Below are 13800 nucleotides of genomic sequence, written 5' to 3' on the forward strand. Positions count from 1 at the left end.
GAATGAAAATATTCTTTGTAAGAAACCAAAGGTAAACAGACCTGTAAGAAGCACATGAAGAAGGGAAAAACAAGAAGCCCTTCCTGGCTTCCTCTTAATTGTCTGAAGCACAATATGAAATCTCGCAAGTCAAAATTTTTAAATAGTGCCTAAAACAATTGAAAACTCTAAAACGAAGAAACAATATCCAAACACATATTTCCAATGATAATAACAGCTACTTAAGCCTCTGTAATTGGATACTCAAACACGATGTCCTTCCCGGTAAGCTTCCTGTAAACTCCGGCTAATGTCTCCAACTTGTACTCGGTGTTGTTGCGTTCCTTTGGGTCCAAGAAAATCTGTCACACGATGTTGTCCACCATGTTTAACAACAGTAATTTCCCACGATGTTAACGATCACATAATAATAACATGGTTTCGTGTTTTACCTTTATTATCTTGGAGCCATCAAGTCGGTATCTCATCCGCTTCCCCACAATCTCAGCAGGATGAACAACATCCTCAAGAATGGCGTCATGTACAGCTGTTAGTGTACGGGTACGAGGTCGCTGGATGGCAGAGCCTTTCTTTGGTGGCCTCAAAATCCTTCGAGTTGCGATGATTACAACATCCTGGCAAATAACAAAAAAGCATTTGTTTATATAACCAAATTGAAACCACTCTTAAAAGATGACCTTTTCCTTTTGGGTTGGGACACAATATGTTACCTTCCCGCTGAATTTTTTCTCCAACTCCCTAACAAGCCGCGGATGAATCTTGCGGAAAGCTTTCCTCAATCTGTAAGGGACATTGATCACAACAGCTTTGCGATTTCCAGAAATGTCTATTTGGCTGTATAACATAAGTTATCTCCAAAATAATTAGTAAACATCCCAAAACAGATTAAGGAAAATGGAAACAAGATTCAGAAAAACGCACATAATATCAAACATACACTGCAGAATTGATGAATAGATCCTTCAAATCACTTTTCAGTTCTTGGTTGGTATTCTCCAAATCAAACAGGTGCTGCAAGATATAAAAAATGGGATATTTTCAACATGTTCAACGGTCCAAAAAACTATATATATATATATATATATATATACACACACACACACACACACACACACATATATATATATATATATCACCATATAGCTGTTCCTTAAATAACCTGTGCAACCGTCTCCTCGAACTCAGTCGGTTCGACATCCTTGTCTTTGTGGATCTTCTTCTTCGATGTGTACATCTTAACAAATCTGCGTACGACAATGCAAGGGCGTATATAATGAGATGGAACGAATTTTCAACCTAAGATTATTTAAACACCAGATATGCTATTATCTATAATAAAAATTGCTCTATGAATCACCAAATTCATATCCCATTAGCTATGCAAGAAAATAAAGCTTTCCATAATATTCTAAATTTTTAAACAAACACAGATTGAACAGAACTTAATTAATAAACACTCAATTTGAATACCAAATACGAAAAAAAAGTTTACAATAAAATTCTAGGAAGCACCAACAGACCGATATTACAAATAAGTAAAAAAAAAAATTTCCAACACAACGAGAATCTCAAATTCACGAGCAAGAAAGGTCGACCCAGTTGAAGAACATGAAAGATGAAGAGACCCAGTTGGGCACGGTTGCTTGCGTGCTTACCGAATGGCTCAGGGAGGAGATTGGAGGTCCGCCGTCTGCTCCACGAGAGAATTTTCAACTTACGCTTCGGAGGACAGAGGAGAGTGATGACGGTGGGAAATAGGGTTTATAAAGTTATACGGCTGTGATCGAAACATGAATATTTTCGGTTCGTTAATTCGAGTTGAGACGTGATGTTGTGTGAAAATTTTTTACTGTATAAAAAAGTTAAATGTGATTATTTTTAAAAACTTTTTATTATAACAAAATTTAAATTTTAAACTCGAATTAGTGAAAAAAAAACGGGGCCTAATCTATCTTAATTTTAGTGGCACATGTGCAACTAAAATTGTCTCCTACATTTGATGATGGGAATGTAAATTTAAGCCGGACTAAATAATGGTCTATTTAATTTGCTGATTTGAGTTGAGATGTAATTTTATATGAGTTTTTTACTGTGGTAAAAAAATTAAATGCGATTATTTTTAAAAACTTTTTACTATAACAAAACTCAAATCAGTAAAATAAATGAAAGTCAAGTCACATCAAAACCCGCCACTATTAATCTAGATGAGGTTTTGAACCTGAAAGTTTATTAAGGCTGGCCATAACGTTCTCGTTTTAAAGATTTTTTAAAAAAAGAATATCTTATAAAATTTTGAATTGGCCCTAATTCTTTTAGACTCTCCCATTTAAAGTCGGTCTAACTCTGTCTAAAATTTCTATTCGGTCCAAACTTTCACCTTTATTTGACAATAATTAATTTTGATTTTTGGAAATCTTACTTTTAATCACAAGTATTATGAGAAAAACGTCTTTTTGCATATTTAATTCTGATCGAGTCTTACATTACGAGTGCATTTTATGTGGTTAGAAAAACAGGAGGGTGAATATAATCTCAACATTTTCAAAATGCTTATTGACACGGTAAGTTGTTTGAACTTTTTAGTCATTTTACTCCTTTAATTTGAACTTGTGTTTTTGGCAGTTTTTAGCCTTGACATTAAAATTGGTGTGGATTAAACATAAATAATCATATGTTTATCGCAAACCTTATATAAGTGGGTACTGTAGGTCTTAAATGTTATAATTCTCAAGCTTTAAGAGTAATAAAGTGAACCTTTTGCATGTAATGGAACTATTTGCCAAAAAAAAAAAAAAAGGAGGAAAATCAAGAGAGTAATATATCAAACCCGTTGGGTCAATTCGAGTTTTTAATTCTTTGTGAACTCGTTTAATTTGCTAATTCGAGTTGAGATATAACTTTATATGAGAACTTTTTACTACAATAAAAAAGTTAAATGTGACTGTTTTTGAAAACTTTTTACTGTAATAAAATTCGAATTCTAAACTCAATTTCGATAAAATGAACGGGCGTGCTCATAGTTAGTAACACATAACTCTTTTGAAAAATACGGCATTGATTCTGGCATTTTGATTCTGGTCATCAACCCTTTTAAAAGGTTCTAAATTTGCAATTTGGGGACATTTGAATCTTTGACTCAGAATCATTGGTTTCAAATCGCCGAACGACTGCGAGGTGGAATACATCAACTTGCTACACTTGAAAGAACACGCAAGTATCAGAAATGAACCCTAAAGATGAGCCACTTCCGAACCAAATCACAGATTTCACATTTAATGAGCAAAATCACAGTTCTAAAGTGGAACATTTTGCTTCAAACCATTTAGCCATGATAGAATAACTTTTGCACCTTTTTCCCATGAACAGTCCAACATCATGTCATGGGCAACTCCTTCAATACATACCGGTGAAACGCCATAAAACTTGCCCGTTTCTTTGAGACCTTCCATGTCCTTAAATAAATTAAAAAAAAAAAAAAACCAAGAAGTTAGAAACCCGGTTCATGCAGATACTAATTATATTGAAACCATGACATAGGGAAAAAAATGGAGAAACAGTTGATATTATGTGACTGAAGTTGCCACTCATTTAATAAGTAAAATTCTTGAGAACTTGGCGCCTATATAGCTGAGTCAGTGAACCAGAAAATACATGCATTTTATTTCAACATTTAGTGGGCTTTGTGACATCATTTGAGGAAACAATCAACCGATTAGAATAAGACGCGTTAAAGTCGGAGCTTACCACTATGAAATCATCCTTTGCACCCAACACAAGAATTTCAATTGAAGATTTTGGAACTGAAGGAACTGGTAGTGATGCATTCAACTTTCTCAGATCAAACAATGGCATTCTTGAGCTTTCTTTCATTAGCTCCTGATAACTAAAAGTAAACAAAAAGATGTTAAAAGGAATAGTACGAAACAAAATGAAAAAGAAATAGGGGCACAAAATGATGTTCCTTTTCTCGTCAAGGAAATGCAAATAAGTTCCATGATAAAATCAGCCCTACTTAAAATAATACTCATGAATGTTCTCCATCAAACCGGATTTTTAACGTTTGGGTTGTCTCTTGAATACAAGCTTAGGGCTTGCATCATAATTGGGTTTCTATAGAATTACTACTGAGCAATTTCGAAAACTACATTGAACAGAAAATTTTAACGAAACTGTATCACCAAATGAATTATGCTTTTTCTGATTTGACAAATTATCTCGACTAGATTGAGAACTCAACAGAAAAGAGCACATTGTAACAAGTTCTCTTGGAAACTTAATGAAAAAATGGTAGTTGAGAAGGATCAGGACAATTGCAGTGGCAATGGACAGTTGTTACAGAGCAAATTCAAGTCACTTGTCATTTTCACAAACTAAATGCATAAACATAGAATTAGATACTGCAATAATTATTCTGTAAGAATTTGAATGGGACAAACCGCAGAACTAGTTGATCCTCCATAGTTGCTGAGAAAAATGTTTCCTTGCAGAGAGGAAGAGAAGTCTGAAAAGCTTTAGCTGCTAAGCTGCGTGTCACCTATTTCAAAAGTTCAAAAGAACTGGGCCTATTAGTCATAAGAAAAAAGTCCTATTTATTGTAAAACCAAAGGAAATCCTAAAAACTAATGGAAATCCTATCACATTTTCCATTCAAGAACACTCAAGCACGTCTAAAGAATTTGGAAGCTTTCTAAAAGAATGTTATGACATGAGAAGAGACCTTGTTTGAAAATTCTAAGACCAAGATAAAATATGCAGGAAACTCAAATATTGGAAAAGGTGAATATATAAACAAGGGATGACAAGCAAATAACTAAATCTTTTGCATAAATATTTTCAAGTGTTAAAACTATTACCCTCCAGGTAAGTAGAATACCTTATAAGCAGCAATAGGTTTGGTAAAAAGATAGCGCCATACTAAGCCACTGAGAATATGAAAGCGTTGTCATTTTTGAGTTGATTGACTTCAAAATGAAAAATGAAAAAAAAAGGGACTAAAAGTGATTTACCTATTACCCGAAGGGGGCACAGAGCATACAAGTGCAGCGCCAGTTAGCTCAGGATATAAATTTCTCGTTCCTGGAATTAAGGTGAATCAAAAAAATAATATATATATATAGTCTAGATGACAAAATTTCTCTTCATACACAAGAAAAGCTGAAAATTCTATCTGTCGACATCATTTATATGAAATAGATTACATGATTGGATGAAGCCATTATGAAATTAAGGGCCCGTTCGCTTTGCCAGTTCGAATTGTGTGGTTTAAAACCTTTTGAATTTGAACCAAAAGTTTTGAACCAGTGTGCGTTTTACTCTAGTTCAAATTGGTGTTTGGAAGTGTAAAGTTTAAACAGGGAATAAAACATCACATCAAAATAAAGTTTGAACTGGTGTTTGATTAGTGTGAGAACTGAGAATTATGAGTAAACCAGAAATAGAGCCATCAGCCATGGTTTTAAGCCAGAAATGATGTAGCAAATAAGTTTAAAAACATGAAAACTTCTACAAAATGGGTTCTAAACCCACAACTCAGGTTCAGAAAAATTAACCAAACACCGATTCACTTGTTTATGGGTTCAAAACTTGATGAACCTGTGAAGCAAACAAACCCTAAGATTGATAGAAAATAGAAAGCACAACTGTAGTGTCTTGAGGTTCAACACTTAACACTCAAACTTGTGCTGGTATAACAGCCATTTTGTTTTATTTGAAAATAAAAAATTCTAATCTCAGGCCTGTCTTAAAAGATATATCACCCTGCACACTGAAATCAGTTCCAATTTATAACGCAACTATTACAATAAATAAATAAATAATATCATTCACACGGCATTATCCTTCTTGAGTTCTTTACTTGAATATAAACCAGTAAAAGTAGAAGGTTACCTAAGAGTTGGTCATTCTTAAGATTTGCAATGTAGGACTGAATAATAAGCCCTCCAAATGAATGTCCAAGCAATACTGGTGGTGACTTGAGATTTCTGTTGATGAAGTTAGCAATATCACCTGCGTGTGTCTACTGCAGAAATTGGAGTGAAACGTGAAATAAGAGCAGCATTATGGCAAATACAGCAAGTGTTGGTGGATGTGTAGAAAATAGAAGCAAGAGAATCCAAATTATCAAATTAGCCTGTATAAGGAGCTTTTGCTGATGATAGCTAAGATACCTGGAGAGTACCAGCAACAGAACCAGCAGGCGCATCACTTTCACCCTAACCAATTAGAGGAAGTAGAAAATCAGAAAGACTAACAAAAGTAACTTATAGAATTACAGGAACTTAGCTTCCGAATGAATATGCTGCTTTCTGCTATGCATTATCAACATTCATAAATCAAGATTATCAAAATGAGTGAGCAGTGATTTAGATTAATCATCAGTCGCAATGATCACCGCGTGAGTTGGCCGTGCAATATTTGTAGACCCTATAGTACCATATGGAAGATTGACACAACCATCTGATGATCATCATTCTTAGTATCGTTCAGCAATTTTCTAATCTTTTTAGGAGCGAATAAGATTTCTATCAACTACCAATTTTGTTCACAAATATATATCTCTAGAGTCTAGACATGTGTGTTAAATGGGACCAGTTTGTGCCAAGGAAGGGAAAAGGAAACCACTGCCTTTTTAAAACAGTTACTGTTGGGGCAAGACTTCGTCTCTTCACAAAGGCCATCCACATGTCAACTAGGCTCATGAGTCGACCCATAGAGTGAAGAGTGGACCATGGTGCAAAGGCTAGTCTACCACAATATGGACGACTACTAGATCGTTATATGATCTCCTGGGAGGCAACTATGCAACCTTATGAGGACCAAATTCCATTCTACATGTTCTTAATCAACTTGAATGTAAGTAGACTACCTTCTCTTATCAACATAGTATAAACACAAAAAATTCAAGGTAGGCTTCATCGTCGCCCACAATAATCTATACTAGCAGAAAATCCAATTATCCAGAGATCAAATGTCCCTCAAATTCGGGTCAACCTCATCTACACAAGTTCAAATCATTCAAGATAATGACTACCACGAGGTAAAGGCCTATGATTACACCGACAGATAATCATAGGACCATTATAATCTTTTGTCTTCTTTCTTCTATGAATACTTGCTTTGATTGTGTCATACACACTTTTTAATCATCTTCTAGCACATTATCAATCACTTTGCTGACTTGAGCGTCAAAGTGCTCGCACTCTTTTCGTTGGTTTTCCCCCACTAGAGTGATCTAAATGTTTTCAGACAACTACACTCGTGTTATGGCGATACAGGTAAACATTGCTTCTAACTGTATACTGGCTTTAATAAGTGCGAGCACATTTGTCTCCTTTTCCTAGGGAAGGAGTTATGGTTATAAATGAGACCACATTTCTGCCCTTTTCCTATTCAAATTCAGCCCAAAAAACAAACGAACGAAATATCTGAACTCCAAATAAATGTCCTTTTTTTTTGGTCTGAATTTTAGCCTATATCCTTATACGCCTTTAGGATCAAACAACGCATGGAATGAGGATCAATTCAATAAGAGTAAAAACCAAAGCTCCCTAAGAAAATAATAATAATAACAAATAATAATTGACGAGGCATCAACATTGAAAATACGTGATACGGGAATAAATGAACTTGACTACCCTGATTGGAAATAAAAGCTACCTTAAAAATAAAAGCAATCAACAACCAATTTTGAGTATGAAGAGTAAACAATTTCAGAATCACATAGATTAGAGAGAGAAAGAGAAAGAGAGAAGACCTGCCCCAACAAGCTAACGGCATAGCAATCGTAGCCAGAGTTTGAAAAGAACGGCAACCAGTGCTCAGCCCAGCACCAAGCAGCGTGGTAGCTTCCATGGAAGAAAACCAGAGGTGGGTTTTCAGTGTTTCTCTTCTTTTTCTCATATGGGTCTTCCTTTTGCACAATGACCTCCATGTTCAGCCCAGAAGGGAGCTTGTGGAAAAGACGGGACTGCCCCTGCCTCAGCACATAGGGGACTCGCATTTTGTTGGCTTGGCTGAGGACAGCCCGGGGCTTTGTGGAAATAGCTTGGGAGGAACGGTTTGATGGGAGGAGAAAGAGGGTGTGGAGGGAGAGAACGGCAGCCATTGATGTGAGTGATGTTTTGAACTCGGGCTCTGTTAGTGCAGAACACAAAAGGAACGAATTTACCAAACAAAATCTTGGGTTGAGTCGCGGACTAAGTCGCTTTTTTTAAGACGTTTCGCGGCTCTGCCCAAGGTAGTACAAGCAGTATACCAGCCTCGTCGTCCCCAGGATAAAACAGCCCAGAATCACCTCTGTCTCGGACCTCCTCTGCACTGAAGAAAGCCGGAATACAAACACCCAAATATTGCTCGGATTTTATTATAATAAAAAAAATTAAATTTAAGTTTTTATAAAAATTTTTAATTGTGATAAAATTAAAATTTATGAAATAAATGATACGTTAATGTACAATTATAGTATTAAAAAAAGTTACAAATCTCTCATCTCCCTGTGCAATAAGAGTTGTTGGACTTGATTAGAACACCCCACATGAAGGAATCTGGATTGGGGAAGGATTCAAAGACTTCTGGTAAAAGAAAAAAAAAAAAAATTTCAAAACTTAAAGAGAAATGCGGAAAAAAGAAATTGAAAAATTAAGAATGTGTTTGGTTCATAAATTAAAATTATGAGATTTACGTATATTTTTTATGAGAAAAAATACTATAACGAATTATTAATCGTATTCGAATTAGGATATAAATTCCCTTACCAAAGTTCCCTAAGACAATAATGAATGAATTCAGTCGTCAAAAACCATTGTCTACAAACCCAACAAAATTCGATCATGTAATTAACTAAACTAAACCCAAAATAAAAATCCCCTTAGAAATCGATCGGGAGAAAAAAAGGAAATAAACGAAACAAAACCCAAAAAAAAGAGGCTCGGAAATGCATCAAAAGGGAAAGAATACGATCTAAGTAGATGAACCTCGCCGATCTCCGTCGCGTAAATCCCAGACATCGTCAGCCTCCGTCGCGCGAAATCCAGACCTCGCCGGCTTCCGTCACATGAAACCCAGACGTGGCCGACCTCCGTCGTGCGAAACCCACCTCGCCGGCCTCCGTCGCCAGCATCAAACGCCCAACCCACCGCTTGTCAATATACCACGACCGGCCCAGCCCGTGCCAGCCACCGTCAGCCTCCGTCGTGAAACCCAGGACTGCACGGACTGAAAATACTGAATAATATGCTTGACTACGGCCAGTGCTTTATGCTGGGTTTAGATTAAAAATTCGTGTCATAGTTATCATAATTCATAATTTATTATCAAATTATTTTTATAAAAAATACACATAAATTAAAAATAATTTTAAATTATAATTTTAAATTCATAAATTACATGTATACGGATGTTTGGTTGGTGAGGATTCAAATTATGTGATTTAAATTATTTTTAATTTATGTGAATTTTTTATGAGAGAAAATACTGTAACGAACCATGAATCATGATTCGAATCAAGAAACGAATCCCTCTACCAAACATCCTTAATCTGATTGTAAATTTACAAATCTCACTTCCATGAACTTTTGAGCACTTCACAATTTCATTTTTCATTATTTAATATTCATATTTACTTATCCCTCTTTATTTATTTTTTTTTTAAGTTTCAGGCATGAAGCCTTTTTATATTTAGAATAAAAAGAAAATTTATAAATTAGAAAAGTATGTCTATAATTATATTTAAAAAAAAAGAACAAATACTTTCTATTTTATTTACTAAGGGGATGTTTGTTTCCTATATTTATTTTTTATTTTAAATCATGATTCATAGTTTTTTATAGAGTTTTCTCTCACAAAAAATACACATAAAATAAGAATGATTTTAAATCATGATTTTAAATATATAAACCAAACGTTTTTTAAATGATTATAAAAGAACAACAACACGAAGCAGAAAAAAAAAAAAGAACAATCATCATACTAGTAAAAGAATTTAACACACATCCTTCAACTATTTGAAATAGTCATTAAAAAGTAAAAATTATGGTTTTGTTATAGATTTCAAAGTAACAAGAATTTATTCTCACAGGTTTTATTTCTACAATTAAATTTGATTTTAATGCGTCTATCATAATTATCTTTCTTGTTATTTTAATTGAGGATCTTTTTGTAATAAGAAATTTGAATTAAAGAGTTACGTGGAGAGTTAAAAGGGCGCTTAAATAGAATCACTCTACAAAATTTATAAGTAATTAACTCCATTAGGATCTTTTTTATTTTGGCAAATCACTTCATGAACTTTAATTTTGGAACACATTGGTCCCTCCATAATAAAATTGGCAAATAACTTCTGAATTTTCTAAGATAATCAATCTCAGATGCATAGTAACTAAAATTTTTATAGAACCAGTAACACTAAATGCACAATGATCTAGTTTTTATTGTAAAATTGTATAAGAGAATATTTAATATTTAACTACACTAGTTCTATAAAAATTCCACTTATTATGCTTTTAGGAGGTGATGATCTTACGTAAAATTTCAAAAGTTCATCGTCAGTTTTAGTGTGCAGGATTTAAGTGGCTAAAAATCAGAAGTTCAGGAAGTATTTTGTTAAAAAATTAAAAGTTCAAAGTAAAAAATGATAGAATGCATAAGTTCAGGAACTTAATAACTCAAAATAGGATTTTATTTTATTTTTTGTTCTTGAGCCCAAAATGGGATTAGTATCAATCATTGCGCCTTCTAACCAAAGATTTCCTGCGGTTATAAAAGTTAGATGGAAATCTACCAAAGGAAACATCAAGAAGGCACTAAACAATGAGGAAAAAAAAAAAAAAAAAACTGTCCTAACAAACTTGAAATTTATATGGCAATTACACAAAAGGAGGGATCCAAAACGTACTAAGAAAAAAAAAATTAAACCTAAAATGAGTGTCAAACTCTTGTAAATTCTTCAAACTAGTAATATCTTCAGCTTGCATAAAACATGGTCCAGTGTTTCGGCATACATGACTATATACAAACATGCTCATCTCCGTAAAATCCTCATTGTTAGAAAAATGGCTTGTTAAGTCATTTTAAATGCCCATTTTGAGGCCCATATTCGGATGGGCCCAATAGGTTTTTGGGATGGGTCTCGATAGATTTGCGTTCTCTGTCGCGAGGAAATTGAAATCGAGTATTCATACACTCAAAATGGTTTTTGGGTGAATGAGAAATTGATGGTCTAAGTATGTTACTTGGAATAGTAAATGTAGAAGGAAATTGTAAAAGTCTCACATTGGCTAGGAGTGAAGTCAATGTGGTGTTTATAAGTGATTGCACTTTGAAGCCTTGGTAAGCATGTATACCAGAGAGGCTCTCTCACGCGCAAGGGGGTGCGAATCACGATCCCGACGGGTTTAGGGCCTAATGTGTGCGCTCGCGACTTGCGGACACGAATGCCGGATCAGAAAATTCGCTCTGTACAAGCTTACTTTTGCAATTTTTATTTTTGCTTCAGCTAACTCTTCCAGCCGTTTAGCCTTAGCATAATGGTGGGTAAACGAGCATAATGGTGATTAAAAGGGGCTTAATGTTGTGCTTAAAACCAAGCTTAATTGTGATGATAAAAGCTGGTTATTGCATCAATTTTTTCTTAAACTTGGATATGCTTTGTGGCTGGATTCATCATGGAAAATCAAAACGTTTTGCTCCATTATTTTGCAGAGTAATGGCTGGAATAAATCTGGGTTATTACACCATAATGTCTTGGTGTAACACCTAGATTTTAGAGCCTATATAAAGGCCAAACTCCACATGAACAAAACACACTTTTCCAGAAATCTTTTTCTCTCTCTCCGTTTCTCTCTTGCTTCCAAAGTTGTGTGTTTTTCTTTGTCTTGTTTTGTTCTGTTTTGGTGATAGAGGAGAGATCAAGTTCTAGTTCGCCGGATAGTTCCGAAAGTGCATCAAGCTACCGTTATTGTCGTTGTATCCTGGGAGACGGACGTCCAACGTAACCTCAAGCACACGCCGGAGGAGACGAATCTGTTTTAAGAAAAACGTGGTCCACGTGCCTCGACTTTTTCCAATTTTGTTTTCAAGTTTGGTAGGAAGATTGAATTAATTTGCATTGTATAATTTCGGTTTTTCATTTCCCTATCCAATTTCGGCTAACACTCATTTCAGCCATTTTTGGATTTTAAAAGCTAGGATCCAACACCAAAGATTTCTCTGCACTTTTTTTTTCCTTTGTTATCAATTAGAATGTAACTTCTCTTTCAAACGACCAATATGCTTCCTAGATCATGTGTTCCACGTTTTCACTACATATATCTTACTAAAAAAGAGAAACGGAAAAAAAATAAGATAAGAAGAATAGGCATGAAAGTACTTTATTATCTTCCATCTTTACTTTTCAAAAGACAGGAGAAATATATATTTGTATACATGCTTTTTATCTATAAACCAATTTATTAATCTAACTACAATATTTGCATTGGATGGTATTTTTGCATAGACGTGGTGTATCTCTACCTTGGACCCTACAAAGGATTTCAACTTCAGATAATGAAACAGACACTTGAAGCTTCTTTTTTTTTTTTTTTTTTTGGTGTTTTTATTTAATCCCCCTTGATTTCTTTTGCTTAATTGTAAAGGAAAACAGAACTACAGAGACAACCACATAGAACAATAGTACAAAATTCATGTCTATATATAAGCCATTGTTATTCTCTCTTAGGATCCTAAACCTGAAAACAAAATCATGGCTGCTGAGTCTACATTCAATGAAAACTTGAAGCTCTCGAAACCTTCGAGGAACGAAGACATCGAAACGATGAACGGATTCGGAGAGCTTAGTCCGGGCATGTTGGAGAACTTTAACATTAATACTGACTTTTCAGCAGAAAATTTCTTAGGCTTCCATTACCAACTGCCTGAGTATCCATTAGAGTTGTCACAAAATATTCTTGGCACTTCAAATTCTATCCATACGAAGGAATATCAAGTTCATGCAATCAACTTGACGAGAGATCATAGTTCCCATGAAAGCAACAAGAGAAGCGTAAAGACAACAAAAGAAAGCAGCACAGAAGCTGTTTGCTCCGCGGCATCTGCGAATCCGCTGAACAAAGATAATAAGAACAAGAAAACGAATGTGCGCTTCTTCTTCTTCTTCTTCTTCTTCGCATTCTTTTCATTTTGACTTAAAAAGCTTAACTTACTAATACTTTCATGATGTTTTTCAGGGTTTAGCAAAGGAAAAGAAAAGGAGAAATAAGAGAAAACAGGACAAACCAGAGGAAGTGATTCATGTTAGAGCAAAAAGAGGCCAAGCTACTGATAGTCACAGCTTAGCTGAAAGGGTACATCTATATTTTATTTTATTAATTATTATTTTTTTATAGTTATGGTTTTTTCATAATCAACAAAATTATATTATTAGCAATGCCTTTGCATCTAAACTCCATTTCTAAAGGAGAAAACTTACAGGTGAGAAGAGAGAGAATCAACAACAAACTGATACGCCTGCAAGACATAGTTCCTGGATGCCAAAAGGTAGAGCTTTATTTACAATTCTTTCTTTTAAATTTGTGATTTCTTATTTTTTAGTGCTTATTTGTGTTCTTTGATTTCACACAGACAATGGGTTTGGTGACAATGTTAGATGAGATTATCAGTTATGTCCATTCATTGCAGAATCAGGTTGAGGTAAATTGAACGGTAACAACCATTGTTGCAAAAAACAGTTGTCCTTCCATTTCAATTTATTTTTTTAAAATGTATATATTATTATCGTTATTAATACTTTTTCCCTTTTTTTTTTTT

General features: G+C 34.5%; 3 protein-coding genes across 3 annotated transcripts; 1 reads left to right on the forward strand and 2 right to left on the reverse strand.

Moving 5' to 3' along the window:
- Positions 1 to 1754, reverse strand: LOC21385943 (40S ribosomal protein S7). Its single transcript, XM_010109521.2, has 6 exons — positions 1656 to 1754; positions 1160 to 1244; positions 938 to 1011; positions 711 to 834; positions 432 to 614; positions 1 to 341 (listed from the first exon to the last, which is right to left on the reverse strand). The coding sequence occupies exons 2-6, from the start codon at positions 1232 to 1234 to the stop codon at positions 222 to 224; spliced, it is 576 nt and encodes a 191-aa protein (XP_010107823.1). The 5' UTR covers positions 1235 to 1244; positions 1656 to 1754; the 3' UTR covers positions 1 to 221.
- A 1257-nt stretch (positions 1755 to 3011) lies between these two features.
- On the reverse strand, positions 3012 to 8286 carry LOC21385944. The gene is made up of 8 exons (XM_024173123.1): positions 7754 to 8286; positions 6168 to 6212; positions 5887 to 6016; positions 5007 to 5076; positions 4874 to 4922; positions 4437 to 4534; positions 3745 to 3883; positions 3012 to 3452 (listed from the first exon to the last, which is right to left on the reverse strand). The coding sequence occupies exons 1-8, from the start codon at positions 8102 to 8104 to the stop codon at positions 3294 to 3296; spliced, it is 1041 nt and encodes a 346-aa protein (XP_024028891.1). The 5' UTR covers positions 8105 to 8286; the 3' UTR covers positions 3012 to 3293.
- A 4354-nt stretch (positions 8287 to 12640) lies between these two features.
- LOC112093829 (transcription factor BEE 3-like) lies at positions 12641 to 13683 on the forward strand (the record flags this gene model as incomplete). The annotated part of the gene is made up of 4 exons (XM_024173122.1): positions 12641 to 13129; positions 13221 to 13337; positions 13465 to 13530; positions 13615 to 13683. Coding segments are annotated over exons 1-4 (645 nt in total), but the record flags the coding sequence as incomplete, so codon positions are not given.
- Between the last annotated feature and the right edge of the window lie 117 nt (positions 13684 to 13800).

This window comes from Morus notabilis, unplaced genomic scaffold (genome assembly GCF_000414095.1).
Source record: "Morus notabilis unplaced genomic scaffold, ASM41409v2 Scaffold2231, whole genome shotgun sequence".
Lineage (NCBI taxonomy): Eukaryota > Viridiplantae > Streptophyta > Magnoliopsida > Rosales > Moraceae > Morus > Morus notabilis.